Consider the following 19,451-nt stretch of genomic DNA (forward strand, 5'->3'; position numbering starts at 1 on the left):
AACTTATATTGGTATATATATTTTCCGTTACTTTGTTAATAATGAAAGAACCATAATGAAATATTCAGTACGTGAGTATTTTAAAGGTTTTTTGAATGTATACGACAATTGATGCGAGGAGCGCAAGACCGGCTTTTGTGAAGATCTTTGGGGGAGGCCTTTGTCAACAGTAGATGTCTTCCGGCTGAGATGATGATGTCATAACATTTCCTCTTATAAATTTTAATAACTTTTAATTTAAATAAAATTAAATTTTCATTAATTTATCTTTGGTTTGGAACATATCTGCACAACACGGTTCAATTGGTATGTGAGAACAAGGGACCGAAACAAAGCCTTACATTACCGTTTGCAAAATATGCAAGAACAATTTGCATTGATAATTATACCGTACAAATAATACTGTATGTACTTTTTTATGACTTCTGTAACAGGAACTACTAATTCTTAAATATTTTATTTAAATGAAGCATAAATCATTCTTGAATAAAATATATTTACATAAATTTGATTTACAAAGAATATTATACAGAGATTATTATATTGAATTACTACTACATAACCGGCCCGGCGTAAAAGAAAATGTAATTATTATTGCTTCAATCGAAATTGTCCTGTTTGATGATACTCTTTTATAATGTTATAAAGGGACGCATATTTACAGTAGGTACATATCAGAATTAAAATGTTAAAAAATAATATTTTGTAAAAAAAACGTCAACATAAATAAACATTAAAATCCAATACCATCGTCTCCTCTTACTACACTAAATATTCAACTATTCCACATAAGTTAACCACTCGGCGTACATTTGACAAATATACTTTATAAGACACCATTTTTTTTCCCCTCCCTTGCAACTCTAAGTAACATCCGCAGGGCGACAGGTGTCCAGACTTCGTCGCCCATTTTGTTTTTTTTTCCTCGGGCGCCATTACCCGGCCGTGTAGTCTATTACTCGCACAGCTTAATAAATAACCCAGGATACGGTTAATGTATATTATTCCATCGCGACAACATTCTGCCGGCAGTTTGTATTTATTTAGCTCAACAAGTTTCCTACACTTACAAAATGCACTTTCCAGTCTACAACATCAAATTAAGAAGTGAATTACATTGATATATTTTATCTTACAATTACGTTTTAACTAAAAAGACAATAAAAATATCGTTAACGAGTAAACTCTAGAACCGTCTGAAAATTTTTCGTCAAACAGAGGGACATTTACGGGTTTATGTTGGCAAATAACAACGCAACCATATTTATTATAAGTTGGCAACATTTTTTTTCTTTCAAAATCTGTTTTTAGCTTGTAATTGTAACCTACATATGTGCTATCAATATACATTCGTTGCATTTTCATAGTAATCGTTTATTTAGTTCCACCTGAATGTCAACAGTTTTTATAACTACGAATACGATTTTTTTATACCATATCGATAGCGCTGAATCTATTTTGCTATATCGCGCAAATCGGAGTGACTGCGGGATCGTTTTCACATAGGTACGCATCCGCTGCCCCCACAGTGCCACAATCCGTTCGTGGCTCGGCTAAACTCTCTCTCAAGGGAGAACAGAGGCGGGTTGGCATTTCAAACCGAGGGTGGTACGAACTAATTGATTTTTTTTTATATGAAATGCATACATCAAAACTATCACCACTTAGCATCTCAATAACTCGTATGGTAGTGGGAAACCCACTGCAAATTCATTCTCAACGAGGATTGCCGTTGAAACACGCAGCTGGTCGTATTTATCAGCTCTCCTCTTTCGTATATCGTGGTATATTAAAAAACAATGTAAAGCCCCAAAAATAGGATAGTGATTTTATTTTAATTTATAAAATATTTGAAATAACTAATAAGTCGTGGAAACATAGTTTAAATATACATTTTTATATTCAATTATTATTATTATGTACCAACATTCTTAAGAATATTTAGCATGGAACAATATACTTGTAAAGTTACCTTATGATAAATTTTAAACGACGCTAAAAAGCCCATTTCTAACAAGATAATAACTTACGACAATTACCATTTATACATCACATGATAGGCTTTGTTAAAGACTATTCATTATTACTAAAATGTTTACTTCACAATATTTACATATAACAATAATGTAAACACTATTTGATTGATAACAAATAATTCTATATAATATATAAAAATTACTTACTCGATAAATAATAATAAAAAATAATGTAACCAACTTCATACTGAAGACTTTATGTTCAAAAAGCTTTCCCAACTTTTATGATTTAAGCTTTACTTTATTAAAACCCCGAAGATGTCCTGATGCTTTTCTATACGATATAACAACAAGCACCTGTTTATAGAATATCTGAAATAATATTTCTAATATCATTTTAATCAAGAAAATTTTAATATACAACCAAATTATTAGAGTTGTACTTTTATTATTGATATATAATTATCATTTTCATGTGTAAAGTCAAAAAGGGTTTATGAGATTAGAAATATCTTAATTATCTTAGATGTAAATTCAGATATTTTAGACTAAATGATAGACCTAGTTAATAATATATCAACGGTATAATTTCGTAAACGCGGTGAAATAGCGCGATGGAATAAACTTCAAATATTCTCCCTAAAATAAATATCTAATTACACTTTATTCAAGTACGACTCCTACAAGCACTATTGAGTCCTTCTATGATATTAAATTAAATGTGAACCTACCACGCAAATTAGGTACCCACTCTTACCAACGATCAAATAACATAATTCATCTATACACAAATAAATTTAAGTAACGTACATGAAAATCATTGATAATTTAAGTCTACGCTTTTACCACACTTCTTACAAAGACATCCTTTGTCTTTTAAATATATTTCAAAACTGTGTAAATCCAGTTTTGTGGATTTTTAAACAAACAAAAATTATAAATAAAACTCATTAATTTTATAAAAATGTAATTAAAAGATACATAATATACCGTGACTCAGTATTTCGCGTCAGACACGCTGACAATGCATAAGCGACGACACTATCGGAACGGTACAACAATTATCAAGTGAATAATTTAATTAAAACTTAGTATCAACAGCTCCGAAACAGCGGAGCCTGGCGACGATAAATAAAATTATTTTGTCGCAGAAAAAAAAGCAACAGTGACATCAGCTGCGCATTCAGAACACCGCAAGTTAAAAACAAAAGCATACGAAAAACAAACTCCTTTTTAAAAGTTAATTACATAATCCGTACTGAAGATGAATGTCTTTTACATGGTCTTTGCTTTTTGTTCAAACAAAAATAACGAAATAATTAAATTGCCTAAGAGATGCTTTACAGAAGCGACAAAAATAATGAGTTAAAGTTAGATACGAAAAATAGGCTTACTCCTCCGGTACTGTAAACAAAGTTGGCGATAATGCGTTTTTATATAAAGAAACAAAACGGTAAAATCGGACCAATTTGTACTGTTCGTCTACACGCCGTTAAGGGGCTAAAAGGATGTCCCACTCGCACCATAACCACAATAGCATCCCCTAACTGGCGAGACAGCAGCTGTAAGCGACAAAAGGCGCAATTAATACTAAACAAGCGCACAACGGAACGGCGGTAAGTAAAGTCCGCGTCCATTAGCAAACCGAGTAAAAACGCTTAAACGCCCTACATAACAGCGAAACAATTTCACTGCAATCCCGGCTTGAGCGACGTGTTAACGCCTCTGATTTAACTCTATTTTTACCCTGTAAACGAACGAAATAGGAGGATGTTTTCATTACTTATCTAACGTTTTACACATCCTTAAAATTATACCACGAAATAGATTTTATATTAAGGTCTTTATATATAAAAAAAAATAGTAAACGAATATTAATGTTGATTAATAAATCAATATATTTCAAAATTAAACGTTAAATCAAAAACACTTAACTATTATATAAATGTACGGAAATTGAACAAAATGACTATATGTAAAATATTTTTAATTTACTAACCAAAACCTTACTTTCAAAAAATTATTTGACAAAAAACTTTTATCGACGAACGTTTGTGTCGTACATTGTACGTGTTTAGTGAAATAATATTCTTCGAATAAAACCCACCTCCGGCAGTGCATATAATTTTAAAAGCGTCCTGCATTATTGCGCTTTATGGGAAGATAAAAATGGTGGCTCAATAAGTATGAAATAAGAGCTCGACGGGCGGCAGTCGAGTCGTGTTTTACACATAATTTATCTGCGACCGGCTCCTGCGGGACACAATTCTTTTAACCGATGTATCAATGCGATGTGATGAACATTTCCCGTACATAGAATATAACATGAATGGAACAAAATTTGTATTATGTGGAGGACGTGTAGATAGGTTATAATAAAATTATTACACGTACATAATATGTACAAAAAAAAATTAAGAGTTTAATATAGTAATTTTTTTTTGATAAAGCTATTAATTTTTAAACGGCTCCATAAAGCGTTAAGCACATTTTAATCCAAGTATTAAAAAAATACAAAACAATCAAAATAAACAATGTATAGAAATTTAAAAAAAAAATTAAAATAATCAATTTGTTCTAGTACAGGCAATTAAATATTTCTACCAACTACGTTGCGTTGGCGCCCAATATGGGGCAGCTAAAAAAACGAACACCGGTGATTGTGAACGAAAAGTAATGCATACGTTGGATGGATTTTAGTGGCTTGACAAGGGTTACGGACGGACATCATTTCGTGCAATTTACGAATATAAAATATACATCGATCGTATCGGGCGTCGGGTTCACAACGATATTCCATTACCGAGGTGGACGAGGAATATTAAATGAGAATTGACCCTTGTATCGTATCTCGTTGGTAACAGAAACTAAGATAACATCAGGCAATAGATATTAAAATCCACTATGAGAGTAGGATTACAATGATATAGTGTCCAGTACGAACGGCCTAACTACTAAAATTACCGCTTTAAAATTACTTTGTCGGGGCTGAATAAATAACGCTTAGCGCTAAATATTGGATTATGTTTAGTGCTCTTAAGAGAGTTTTAAAACCGTTTTAGAGTCTTCTGTTTCATGTAATCAATCGAATTATTAATCCAAGTTAAAGCATAAAACATACGTAATCCATATAATATTTGTTAAACATAGTAATTACATACTATATTTAATTTATATCAACGGTAACAGCTAATTAAAATTGTATTAAATCTGATTTGAACTACTTTTCAGCTAATTTCGCCTCTGTTCAGAAACATATCAGAAGTCAGATGTGCTGATTTCTGGGCTCCGTCTTTTCTTTTTCTCATGATATCCCTATAAATATATATATGTATACAGGTAAGTAAACATTTCATAAACTAAATATAGAATGTATGTTACTATCCTTTGTATAATTCAAATGGTTGCGTAATAATATTATAATGTTATTATAACGTTTGGAGATAATTAGTAGTGGCGATTAAGGAACTTAATATACTACAACTTGAGAGATCTTGAGATTTCACGACGGAAATTAAGTCCTGTAACCCCAGGAGGTAATTAAATTGGTGCCATTAGCTGTGCAGCCGCTTTGAGTTGGGCTCAGAACGAACGGAGCTTAATCGGTGAATATATTATCTATGATCCGTACGGCTACAGTATGCTGGCGGTCAAATGGTTACCCGCAAATCGGTCTAACTAGATAACCAAAATTGATGCCTTTTTTATTCATTAAGCTTTACTTAAATTATTTCGTGTGAACCGTTACATTTTATATTGAAATTATTTTATTTTAAGCCTTTTTACGGTGAAATATTTTTTCATGGATGGTATATATTCAAGAAAATACGCTGTCACCGTAAGAATGACAGGTCCATGAAATTGTGAACGGTTGTAGAGTAACAACAAACAAAGCCGCAATCAAAAAGAAGTTGAGTAATGAAAAATGTAATACGAGTAATATTCATTATTCAGGATTATACAAACTACAAGAGGAGTCAATGGAGACGAGTGTGTTAAACACAAGTATAACATTTGTGACATACCTACCTCAGTAAAAAACATATACATTTAGAATAAGTTGATGTCACCCTTCAAACTTTTCAAATTAATTAAAAAAAAATATCCTTTTTTTAAATGAATAGACTGCATCACAAAAACGTTGTTGCTGTTTTTGTCAAATGATATTCAAATCACAACCCTTCCACACACGTCGCTGATCAAAGAACTAGACTAAAAACATACCAGATGGTATTAAGTGGTCCTTTCGCTCTAACCGGTTACGAAATAAGAGCGTATCTTAAAGCTGATGTAGAATCTTCAAGGTATAATTCGGTTGAAATAATTATTAACAAGAGTCACTGGGTTGGATGAGTACAATCCGATCAAGCATATGCTCTATTGGTCATTGGTCGTAAAATAACTAATAGCACATTAATTATGAATTTAAGGACAATTAAGATTTTTATATGTTTACATATATGAGTTGGCCAGAACTTTTGTCGGTAGTTTTATAAGTTTTCTCACATATTGTTTATAAAAGATCTTAAGCTTAAATTTCAGTTTTGAATCTTGAGTGTGTTTTTTTCTTCTGTATGCGGGTAAAAACGACAAAATAGGCACATATACATAGGTTATAAACTTATTCAAGATAACTAAATTAATAACACAACAGGCCTCTATCTTCGACTTCAAGGAAACTACAATTAAGTATAATTATTCAACATTGAAACATTTTAGAAACAATTCGGGTAAACGATTATTTAAGTATCAATTTTCGATTACTCAAATTCAAGCGGCCTTAATGAGTAGTGCTCAATTATTATCTCCGGGTTTACGCGGTAACAATGAAAATCTTGACGCAGGTGTTCTCGCGAAATGGTTAAACTAATCTATTATAAATTACTTTTTGTCGTTTTAAATAAAATGTACATCACAAAGTGATAATTTAGAATTTAATTTAATAAGAACTCTCTGTACCCTTTAACTTCTTCGCTTCATTAGTATTCTGGTAGAGCGCTCAGCCTCTCGGAAGATCACTTATAGATATTGATTTATACCACAGTATCTGAATATTAGAAGCATATCGATGTCATGAACATTAAGAATATATATGTTACTGTAAAAGCTCGAACTACGGTAAATCTTAAGATTTTCCAGTAAAATCTAAGATTTACCAAATATGAATGGTAAATGTCCATAAAACTTTGGAATTCGAACTTTTGCCATTCATTCACTTGGTAAATCTTAGGATTTACATGTTAGGTTAGGTTAGGTTGGAATGGTAAAAGTCCGAAAAATTCGTCCCTTTATAATAAATACTTACATTTACCAACTCATGTCGGTAAATCTTAGGTTTTACTGGAAAAACTTAAGATTTACCTTAGTTCGAGCTTTTACAGTGACATATATATATATAAAACAGTGTTATGTATTAAGTTAAATATTTAGATTTATCTTTTATTGTGTAAAAATTATCATCGATTAAACATATAAAGTTAATTTGAATATTTGATACGAAATATTTTATTTTTAATTGACAATTAAATCTAACAAATATTGATATATTTAATGAACATCGCGACGCCATATCTCGTTTGTTACTACATACATATAATCATTTCAGCGTATGCATAGTCAATGTTTACAGTGGCCTGTGCAGAGCTTGAATATTCAATAAGACGTATAATATGCAACAAAAACATACATTCAAATCACACACCGATAACGTGCCTTATGCTAAATTGAATTCATGAAAAAATATAACATTATATTATTACTATGTTCGTATATATTTATTACTATAACATATTTTATTATAACTTCGACTTAATGAAATATCAAAAGAAAGTTTTAGAGAATTGTTTAAAAAAAAGAATTTTCAAATACGAGTAACAAGCAAAATACATATTTAAAAAGATATTTAAACTTTATTACAATAATGTTTGAGTTGCAAATTGGCTACTTAAAGTCGTATGCAACGTTTTTCGTCTTCGTAAAAGTAAATACATAAAACATAGTGGATTGACAAATGCTCGGAAGCACTCGACGGCTAATGAATGGGAGTGGCGGGCAAGCTGTAAGATTACGTCGCACATCTAATGGCCATGTCAGAGATATCTGGAACTGCACACATTACGTAATGTTAAATATCTTATTTATAATACGCATTTTAGTTATATATAAGAGTTTAACATCTAGTGGGCGGATTGATAAATACGCGGAAGCACTCGACGGCTAATGAATGGAGCGTGGCACGCGCGCTGCAAGCCTGCAGCACAATACTTCTAGCCGAAACATATGGAATTTATACATTCACTAGCGAACCACGTCACGGATTTGCCTGCGGAAATATAAACGAAGCGAATTTATTTATAACTCGACCTTTCAGATCCAGATCTGGATGATTAACGATTATTATACATTTTTAAGATTTCATTAGTATTTGTCGAATGGTACCTAAGCTTAATTTAGATAAGGTCGTATATGAAAATGTGTTTTATATGAACAAGAATAATTCATTAACACATTGATATTCCATTATTTTATTAGGTTTATACTACGGCACAGTGTCATCGGAAAAATTATAATCAAATTAAGGTAGAATTTTCTATAGAAATCTCTTTGTAATCCTTTAAGATTCAGACATGAAATATTTAGTCCATTACAAAAACAATATTACAAACAATCATAAATTTCGATACTAAGAGTTCGCTAATGACATTAGAAATTAACAAGTGTGTGTTTGTGTGTAGCATGTATGTGTGTGTGAATGCATGTGTGTGTGTGTGTGTGTGGCTGGGTGTGTTAAAAGAGTGCAAGTTTGCTAATGACATTAGACATTAGAAATTAAAACTAAAAGCAATTTTGCAGACTTATACAAAATCGCTCGATCGACGAACAGCGGAGCGATTCATTTCCCTGATGGGCTCCCATTACACCGGTCAAGATGGATGGATAACAAACCGGCAATTACACTATGAACACAATGACAATTGGATGTTTTCACTAATTGAAAAAGCCACCCAGCGAGCTATCGATTCGTCAGGCACTATATGAAATGAATGTCGAGCGCGTGACGCCAGCTGATATATTAACCCCATCGACTTCATGAACCAAGGCGACATTTATTAATACAGTCGGTCACTTGGACATATGTGTTTTGTTAATGAAATGACACTTAACGCTGCACGCGTTATCTATCTATGTTTTAATTAAGGTAAGCACTCTGTTGCATATAAATGACGTTCGTGCATTTAGTTAATATGTTTAAACTACTGACTGCAAGTGCTCATTTTCATTTAAGAATATTTTAACTTTTTTTTAAAGAGACGAAGTTTTTGTAAACCAGTATTATAATTTGGGCACATCTCTCAGTGAGATATTTCTTTCACAACCTTCAGAAGGGTCACTTCAATATTAAACATAGCTTATGAATTTAACATGTATCACAGAATATTAGTTTAGTGCATTTATTTATATTTATTAATTTATGTTACGACAAAAAATAACTTGTAACATAATTTAAAAACATTAAACAAAAGTTTTCCTTTGCTTAACAAGCACAATCGTAAAACAATAGCAGCACACTTTCCAAATTAGTAAAACTTAAGCGATAATTAGCGAATTAGCGAGTCGGCTTCACTCGGCAAAGAATCCTAATCATAATAACTCAAGATCGTATCGTGCAGGGCAGGCGATGAACAAAAGACGGCGGCGGAGCAACAATGGCGCCCAACGCAGGCCCGAGAGGCGCGCTAACAAATTACCGACCCGCAGATAACTAAGCAATATTAAATCATAGTAATTTGTGGTTGCGAAACGCGGCCCCTTTTCTAACAGACTATCTCACTGCGCGTCAAGACATTATTATTGCTTCTTCTCAGCGATTACGATGATAAGTTGCAGAGGAATTACACAAAAGTAATGTTACTTTTTTATCTCAGACGCGGAAAAATTCTAAGCATTTAATCCGAACTGAGCAATTTCAACGCTGTCAGCCGCGGAAATGAATAGTTTAAATTAGTGTAAAGAACAACATCCCGCTTTAGTTAGCAACTCGGCGTGAAACTGCAATTTCGCCGTTCATAAAACAGGAAACCGGCAGCGTCGGGCGGGCCGGGTGCAATCGCATCTTTTCACTCGGTTCCTTCGTCGTCGCATTAGCAATTCCAACTATCGCAATAGTTGCTGGGAAATTGTAATATTTAGTCTTAATAAAGCCATTCGTAACGTTGAATATCCGGAACAGGCGTGCTGGGTGCCGCTCTGCGACTCGCCCGGGGCGGAGCTCCTCGCACCGTGCTTAAATTTACGACAAAGCTTTATTCGCAGACACGTAGGATTTTAGTCTATTGCATAGACTTCATTCAATATGTACGTTCATGCGAGTGTGAATAGGCGCATACTAAACTTTAGTTATTTGGAACCGCTTCTGAAAGATTCTTAACGAATATTTAATACATATTCTAACCGCTATACATATGGAACTTAACAATTTAAACCTATCGACGCTTATTGTTGTTCGCAGTGTAACAGCATGTTATATTTTATTAATGAACCGATATACCGAACAATATTGAACCAGGAACGCTTTCTATAAATTAATGGTTTATCGCGCCTCGAACAATGGATACACCCATGAGACTTGGCTCATACGCAATCTTTTAACTTATTTATACGCAAAATAGAATACTCATATCTTTTTACAAAACACGTTACTGGCTGGATTTTGTTTTTGTTTTAACTGTAAAGTTGTTTTATTTCCTATTTACATTTTTATACTCATTTTATTCGTACAAGTTCACATATAACTTTCATATATAAATTTACAACCAAGTTCGACCCATTAATCTTAATTATTTGATACTTATTCCGACGTTTATTTAACACGTGCTGCATAAAATAAAAAAGTAATAAGTTACAGTGATATGCACTTCAGTGACATCTTTAGGGTACGTTTTAAAATACTACCTAAAACATAGACAGTAACGCCATCTGTGTAAGGGTTGCGAAAATTATACATTTTAAGGTTGAATCGCAAATTCCTTACAATACACTTGTCGACGAATCGCGCCATCTAGTGACAGCAACAGAGACCTTTTTCAGCAACGCCATCTATCGTTTACTACGGCAGTTACGAAGTCAAACCCACGCTTTTATAAAGGGCCTATGCATCGCTTGACGTTTACCATAGATGGCACTGTACGATTTTTCTAAAATAGGGTTGTGATATGTATGTGGCAATTCTTCATATTAATATATTTAAGAAAAAAATTTTACTCACGGGTGTGGTCTCGGAAAACATCGTGGCCCGCACCGTTTTGCAACTAAATGTCTGAAACGAGAAATAAAAAAAGTTATTTTCGGAAAGAAAAAAATGCCCTCAAAGGCAAGCGTCATTGTAATCGAGAACAAAGGCTGGACACAGGAGTGCATGTACCGCTCTTTTGTTTTTGATCAAAGGTTTGTTTACACACCCTAAAAGACAACATAAAATACACACGTAGTACACCAGCATTTCATTATTTAGAGAGGCATCAGGCAAATAGGTCAATGCATTCTTATATTCATATTTTTAATAAAAACATACACGATATTCAACTTCAATTCAACAGATTAAAAAAGAAAAGTCATAATCATCGCATAGCATTGCACAAATAAAATAATTTCACTCATCATAATATTCTACCGCCATGCAGCATACTTTGTATTGTGGTCTGGTTTGAAGGATAAATTAGCCAGTGTAACTATAGTTACTAGAGAGATGAGTTGTTCCCAAGGTTGGCGATGCATTAGACATGTGAAGAATCATTAAAATGTCTTTTTCAATGTATTTATATGGGTGTCTTAACATCAAGTGGCCTATATGTCAGTTAGCCTAACTAATTCACAAAAAGATTATATTAAAAAATAATATAAGTTAACGTAATTAAACCTCATAATAATTTTAACTGAACATACATATATATATACACTAATAATTGTCTAGTATTCGAGCGTTTGAAATGTTCAAATTCAATACTGAAGTGTTAACTAGATAACTTAAACCTTCATAACAGTATGTCTTATTAAGTTGTACCGATCTACGAGCTAATTTGACATGTCTAAAAACTTTACCATCTGTTTTGCATGTGTGTTTATAACGGTCGCGAAATCTTGTAAAATAAAGATGTTATGTGAAATAGATATGTAAAAAACGTCGAAATATCGAACGCAATCTTTCTTATACTTACAATGTATGTAAAGAAAAAAATTTAATTTTCTTTCATTTAAATTTTCCCGCGCATCAAACGTCATCGAACGCGCAGTGACATGACAAATGAATTTTGTGAGCTATGAAAAATATAACCTAGGAACATCTCGCGATCGTTAAAAGTAAAGTATCCTAATTGTGATTTAGGAACTGACATTGGTAATAATAACATTAAATGTCGTTTCTTTTCTTACAGGCGCGTAAGTTTATTGTAAAGCATTAAGTAAATGCACAGTTTAATTTCATTTTTATTATTGTTATAATAATTAAGGAATAAATCTTCTCTTACAGAGAAACTCAATTGTGTTTGGCTTACTGTGTTGTCCTAATCAGAAAAATATTTGAAAATACATATCTCATATGTATACTAATATTATATAAATATAGATAATATTATAAATGCGAAAATAACTCGGTTCACGCTTAAGCCACTGAACCGATTTTGATTAAATTTTGGTATGGAGACAGTTTGCATGCCGTGGGAGGACATAGGATTTTTTTAATTCAGCCCTTGATTTGGTCCAATGGTGTGTGACGGTTTGTATGCTATAGGTAAAGTTGTATAAATTTCGTGCACGTAAAGCGGCAGGTTCAGCTAGTACATATATGTATATTATGGGAAATAAACCTAAATCTTTCTTCTTAAAAATTGTGTTTTATGTAAAACAATTTTTAATATTCGGTAAAAACCAAACGCTTGGAAAACAAACGTTTACACCAAAACAGGGTCACTATTGCCGTGTTTTATAGCAATAACTTACACTAAAGAAATATTTATTATTTTATTTGTTTTTCCAGTATAGGTATAATACACGCGTTTTAATAAAGGTCTCCAAATATTATTGATTTACCTGTAAAAACCGTTTCGTTTCGGAAGAGCAGAATATAGGCACCCCATCATATTCCGTGAGAGTCATTAGAACTGACTAAGCGTTTTTTGTTTTGTTAAACGCGCTCATCGATCTGTACGATGATGGGAAACCCCACCAGTATTAGCATTCTCAAATATATTTGACAACGAGCCGTCAAAATCTGCCAAACCTTTTCCTCATATAATTTTAAGGCCAGGTTTGTGACGCAAATATCGTAAGTTAAACATAGAAACGATGTGTAGGAAAAGCGAGAATACTAAGAAACTTAGATAACCATTACGGTGTTAAAGGGAAAGCTCTTCATCTCGTTGCTGGGATGTGCATAAGCTTCTTAGTTCATACTTAAGAAAATAACTCAACCAACCAACCAAGTGTTCTGGATATTAGCTTAAGCATTTTTTTAAACTTAAATGATCCTTTGTATGAGATATGTATTGAAATTACTCTTTATACTGATAAGCTAAAAATAAAACTGTAACGCAATCAATTGTGACTGCATTGTGATTATTTCAAATTATTATATTCCAGGTGCAATGGCTTTTTCATTGGTCATCCCAGTCTATCTTGGTCTTTGAAATAAAATGCGTTAACTAGCATAGGTACGTACGAGATTATTAAAATTAGAAAAATAATAGATACTCACACGGATCGATTAAATTATTTTAGTTATTATCATAGTATATATAGATACGATAACAGTTTAGGGCAGAATTTCAGACACCAAAACGATTAACTGCACTAGTTCTTTGCAAGAGTATTGAATTGTATTTTTAGTATGTTTACAATCTCGAACAGTCCTTTCGAGATCTTTGAAATAATATAGTACGAGACGCATACAGCAATATTACTTAAATCCACAGCAATGTTGATTATTTAGATAGAAACCGTGATAAACTTTGTATTAACACGAGAAGTGAGTACGAACTTATACCACCAACTTTCCGACTCCGCGACGTCAATATATCCTTCCTTGAGCGAGTAAAGTATTCGATTTTATAATGAAATCCCGATCAGATAGTTTGTAACTTTATTTAATAACTAATTTAAAAATTATGATAAAAATAATAATAATAAAGAGACATATTATTATATACAAGACTATATACAAAGCGTTAAGTTATAATTAATAGATTAACCTGCAGCATACGTAAAGTTAATTATATACGATGATCGATATCTGTGTTAGTAAAATATATAAATAAAAAAGATAAGCAACTATTATGCAATGTTAGAAACTTATTTAGATAGTTACTCTTATGTTTAATTTATCTTCATCCAAAATAACGATTCATACAGAATGTTTATAAGAACCATAAAGTATTATTCATATTCAGTGAAGTATTGTAAATCTATTTCAATATTATAAATGCTAACATTTCGCTTTATATTATATATTATGCTTGCAAGGCTTAGCTGCTGAGCCGAATTTGTTGTAATTTGAAGGACATATACTTAATACTACCTCTAATCTTTCGCCTGTGGTCGTATGTGTGTGTGTGTGTGTGGTGTGTGGTGTGTTAAATTATATAGTTTATAGTTAAAAACCAAATCTATTTACATATTTATTTACATAAAGTATCAATTAATGAATTTAGATAAAATAAACATAAAGTATTTAAATTAAATTTAACACTTCGTATGTTATTCATAAAAAAATACTATTAAAAAAAGACCCAACGTATATATGTACGCGTAGTCTACAATCTGCAATTTAAAATTGAAATGCAATCCGGGCACGGGATCAATAAACGTATTAACAGCTCGACAGGATCCTGCTAATGTTTTTGCTGCTGAGATGTTAATTTCCGTCAAAACACAAAACACAAAGAACATATATATAAATAACCAATAAAAATCAAATACTTTCAAGATTCCTCTTATATTATAATATCGCTTTAATATACTCACTAACATCGTATAATATATACACTATATACATATATATTTCACAATTTTGTATAGTAATCAGACGTCATAGATTTTGATTGTGATGGTGTCTGGAAATGAAGACATGCAGCAAAAAAAATGGCATAAATCAAAACCTCAGAAGGGCAACTCTAAAGTCACCGACAACACGTCTGTGAAGGTGATTTTGTTTTAGGATTATTATTTGATCGTCATATATTCTAGCGCCAAACAATACTTAGTACTGTTATGTTCCGGTTAAGGCTGAGTGACCCAGTGTAACTACAGGCACAAGGGACATAACATCTTAGTTCTTACAGCGCCAATGTCTATGGGTTGTGGTTACCACTTAAATTTGCCCGCCAGCCCCCAAAAAAACTGAATGTCGTATATCAGGATCAAAGATCAAGATCCTATTGATCTTTCAAGATCAACCAATAAGCGTTTAATAATTATTTTATTAACAAAAAACTGCTATAAAAAATGAACGAAATTAATTGGAATAGTACATCTATTCAAAATAAGAATCTGGTATGTATTTTATACTTTTATTTTTCATGAATGATAAAAATGCAACGGACTAAGAATTGAATTAACTTTGAATCCAAAACAATAACCAACGTGTATTAATACTGAAGCATACACAAACCAATATCTTCAATGAGAGTAAATATTTCAGGCGCCGCTCAAAGCCTAACTTTGTTTTTTATCGCCCGTACGTACTACGCGTGTGCGAATCATCCTTTGTTTTAAAATATAACAGTTTTGTAATATTAGAACACGTTTTTTTAATAAAACTAAGCTAGTTTATTCTTAAATTAATAGCTGTTAACAGAATTAAATTTTAGTTTTTTTTTAGCGAGTGTACTGAACATTCATACAAATAAACTTTCTCACGTATAATAAGTACAATTCCCTTCGTTACAAATTGGTATCAATTTCGCTTGAAATGAATAAACCATAAGAGCATCATTACTAACTCAGGCGATACGACAATAACCGTTTTATGAAACAAAATCTTCGGTCAAATAAATATAAACGATAGAATTACAAAAAGCTTTATATGGAGGTCAATAACCTCTGAAAACCTAACGAGAGCGAGACTAGACTGCGATATCTTTTAGTTGCCAACAAAGAATTCTAAAGGACATTGATACGAAGGAGGAACATTTGTACACGGACAAATGCTAACATATGTACACATATATATATGCCATAAAAAAGTATCACACTGTAAGTATAAAGTATCATCAAGGATATATCAGGTACATTTTGTCAAAATTAAGCGGATTTTAAAGTGTAATTTCTCTTAAAACGAATTAAAGTTTAAATATAGAATTAAAAATCTAATAAAAGTAACCTACATATCATTTAAATTGTCTTTTAACTTCGTATAGTTTCGATTGCCAAGAGATGATAACTGAATTCTACTCTTAACGTTCCGCTGGTATCGTATTGCATGAGTTTCGACCATTTTCACCAAGATGGTTAAGTCATACGTGCCTTTTTAATAATAATTATTATAAAATCATGTATAACAATGTATAATTGCTAATAATTATGTTACCAAATTGAGGTTGAATTTTTATAACATTTTCAAGCCGCTAACAACCAATTAAAACGTAATAAACCGTCCGTAACACAAAAAGAAAACATAAAACCACGTTCAACAAAAACTGCACCACTAAATCATGTAAACAAATTCAAATTTATTAAATATTAACATATGCTAGCTATAAATAAAACCGTTTCCATAAATATTCCCAGCACATGTAACCCTATTTAGTATTATATCCGAGCCATTAGGAGACGTCACAAACATCTATCTAGACGCTGGATCTAGCACATCTCAGTAATCTCAAAGTTGACCGAGAAAAGCTCAAACAAAGATAAGCGGTGTATTTATTCCCGTTTGATCTCGAAGCCGTCTCCAGCTATACAGGATAACGGAATTAATTTCGGCTTTACGATCATTTTTATACACGTGATCATCTCGTTCGAGATGTATCGTTTTTACGTCGATGTTACACAACCGTAAAGAGTAAGTAGTAAGAAAGTTAAAGTAAGCAAACAAACGAAAATGCTTTGTAATATTACATTAATCTTACATATTTATAGATTGCTTTCAAAATATTTTAGCTCAAATAAACATAATATTTTAAATACACTGATCATCGTTACATTATTTACAAGTACGAAACAATTAAAATATTGTGAAATACATTGTATGTTATGTTTCGGTAACATATTTAAGTAGTGTCTGAAGTCACTTAGACACAAAAATAAAACTGTATTCAACACCTAGTAAAGTAATTTCACCGCAGACATTTGCATATTAAAGTTTATTAAAAAGTTTCCAAGCATATAGGTAGGTATGTTCGTCTGGATTTTTCGAATGTACCTACTCCAGTCTAACAGCGCCTGGGGGAATAACATGGCGCCCACGTGAAATAGGGTTCGGGGTTCTGCAAATCGACGCTGTTGAAGGAAACCCTCGCACAAGTGTAGACACAAGTGATTTTAGCAGCGTCGAGTTTTCATTTACCAACTCTTTTGACTATAACGCCGCCAAAATAATGACTTACTACTTATTGTATTCTTACATGAACTTCGTAGTCGTTTTTGAGATATAGCTTGAACAATAGTGCAAGAACAGTGAATTAAAATATATCTGTTATGTTTATAAAAGTATTTTCATATTAACGGATGCATCAGACAACTTGTTTTAATTTGAATCATCATTGTAAATTCAACGACAGCACTTGACGTTTGTTTTTTAATTCTGTCTTCATATTTTCACAAATCATACAAAGCCTAAAAACCGAAATGGAGCAGTTATTAAAATATGAGAATCTTAACCGATGATATTGGGTTCAAACCCGTGGTTTTGAAGCCAACACTAAATTTTTTAAGTGTATAATTTCGTCCAATCTCGTCAACCAAGATCTGTCTCTCCGCGTTCCACGCTGGGCTCCAGCGTATACTTGGGGATGTTCTGGTCCACGCCAAAGTGATGTCACACTCCAAAACATTCGTGACCGGTCCCCTGTGTAAGTCGGTCAATGAAACGAAGCCTTTGCCGTTCCTCGCGAAGACGGTCACACCTCACTTGAGCTCTCCAGTGTTGCTGCCGCTTCAACGCCACGATCGCACTCGGAGACGCTTTCTCCGTTCTAACGAAGTCTGCTGATAAGACTCACGCACCAGAATGTCCAAAGGCGGAAAGCGCGCTAAGACTGTAGCCACAGCAAACATAGGACATCATGCGATATCCCCGCACTATGCGCTATGGATAACCATTCTCCGCTACGATCTTTGCTTTTTACTTGTGCTGCAACTGCAGGCGCCCAACTGTCTTTATGAGCAAACGAATGTTGAATGTTTGAGTCACCAAGGCGAACGTGCGGGACGAGCGATTCTCTACTCCTCCTCTACCAGTCAATGGAACCATAGCGACACTGACTTATGAGACGCTATACTCACTGTAACTATTTTGTAAAGTTTGTAAATACGTTTATTTACGTGGAGACAAAATAAATCGACTCGAAAACATTGTTTTGAACTCAATATAAACGTTACCATTTTTTAAGTACTACGTATAAGAAAATATATTAACAAAAATTATAAATAAATCCATTGTTTCAGGTCCATTGTGTTCAGAAAACAAAGAAACCAATTACAGGATTTTTATTTGTTTACTGCGCACAATTAAGGAAGGATTTTAATGAGCTTTCAACGTCAGCTAATTCTTGGTTTAGAAGATGAATTTATACCGCACATTTTACTTCCGGTTTTACTATTAAACTATATAACGGGTAAATTTTACATTACACGCAAATTTCGCAATTTTCTGATTCGACATTCTGAAATAGATTTGTATAGTGTAGCCGTACAATCTGAATACAAATTTTATTGAGGAAGTTCATTAATCAAATCAAAATATACTTTATTCAAGTACGCAAGCAAGCTTGCGAGTACATTGAAGTCGAAGTTAGCATCGATTCGGATTGAATTTCAGTAGCTACTATTTTCAACAATAAAATTACATTTGTATTATTTGTATTTTCAACAATAAAATTACATTTTATTTATCCTAAATTAAAATCAAACAAATAATTAGAAAGAGTAACCACGTTTTTAAAGAATAAACAGATGTCGTTTGTTATATAAACTTTTTTTTAATCTGTAGTATGTAAAACACAGTAATACAATAAGACACAGACATGTTTGATCTTCTAAGCATTTAAGATTAACAATTTTCTCGTCAAAAACTAAATGTACGAAGTCTATGTCGTAACATCCTCGTCCATAAACATACATAAACTAAGGCTTAAATGATAAAGCTACATTAAGCTCCTATCACTATTATACTTTAATAATCTAAACTTAGACGTCCGGTACATTTAACAACAATTTTAACTCTAAACAATCACGATGAGATGAAAATTAAGCGTATGAAACACT

The 19,451-nt window shown here is 32.5% G+C and overlaps 1 protein-coding gene across 5 annotated transcripts in view; it reads right to left on the bottom strand.

The window, feature by feature from the left end:
• LOC125069611 (tyrosine-protein phosphatase Lar) overlaps positions 1–19,451 on the bottom strand; it is a 368,834-nt gene that overhangs the window by 336,313 nt on the left and 13,070 nt on the right. For all 5 annotated transcript variants that reach the window (XM_047679172.1, XM_047679170.1, XM_047679171.1 and 2 more), the window contains exon 2: positions 11,242–11,292. In XM_047679172.1, the coding sequence (XP_047535128.1) occupies positions 11,242–11,262 (21 nt within the window). In that variant the 5' untranslated portion in view covers positions 11,263–11,292. The remainder of the gene's footprint in view (positions 1–11,241; positions 11,293–19,451) is intronic.

The sequence above is a fragment of the Vanessa atalanta genome, chromosome 15 (assembly GCF_905147765.1).
Source record: "Vanessa atalanta chromosome 15, ilVanAtal1.2, whole genome shotgun sequence".
In the NCBI taxonomy this organism is placed as follows: domain Eukaryota; kingdom Metazoa; phylum Arthropoda; class Insecta; order Lepidoptera; family Nymphalidae; genus Vanessa; species Vanessa atalanta.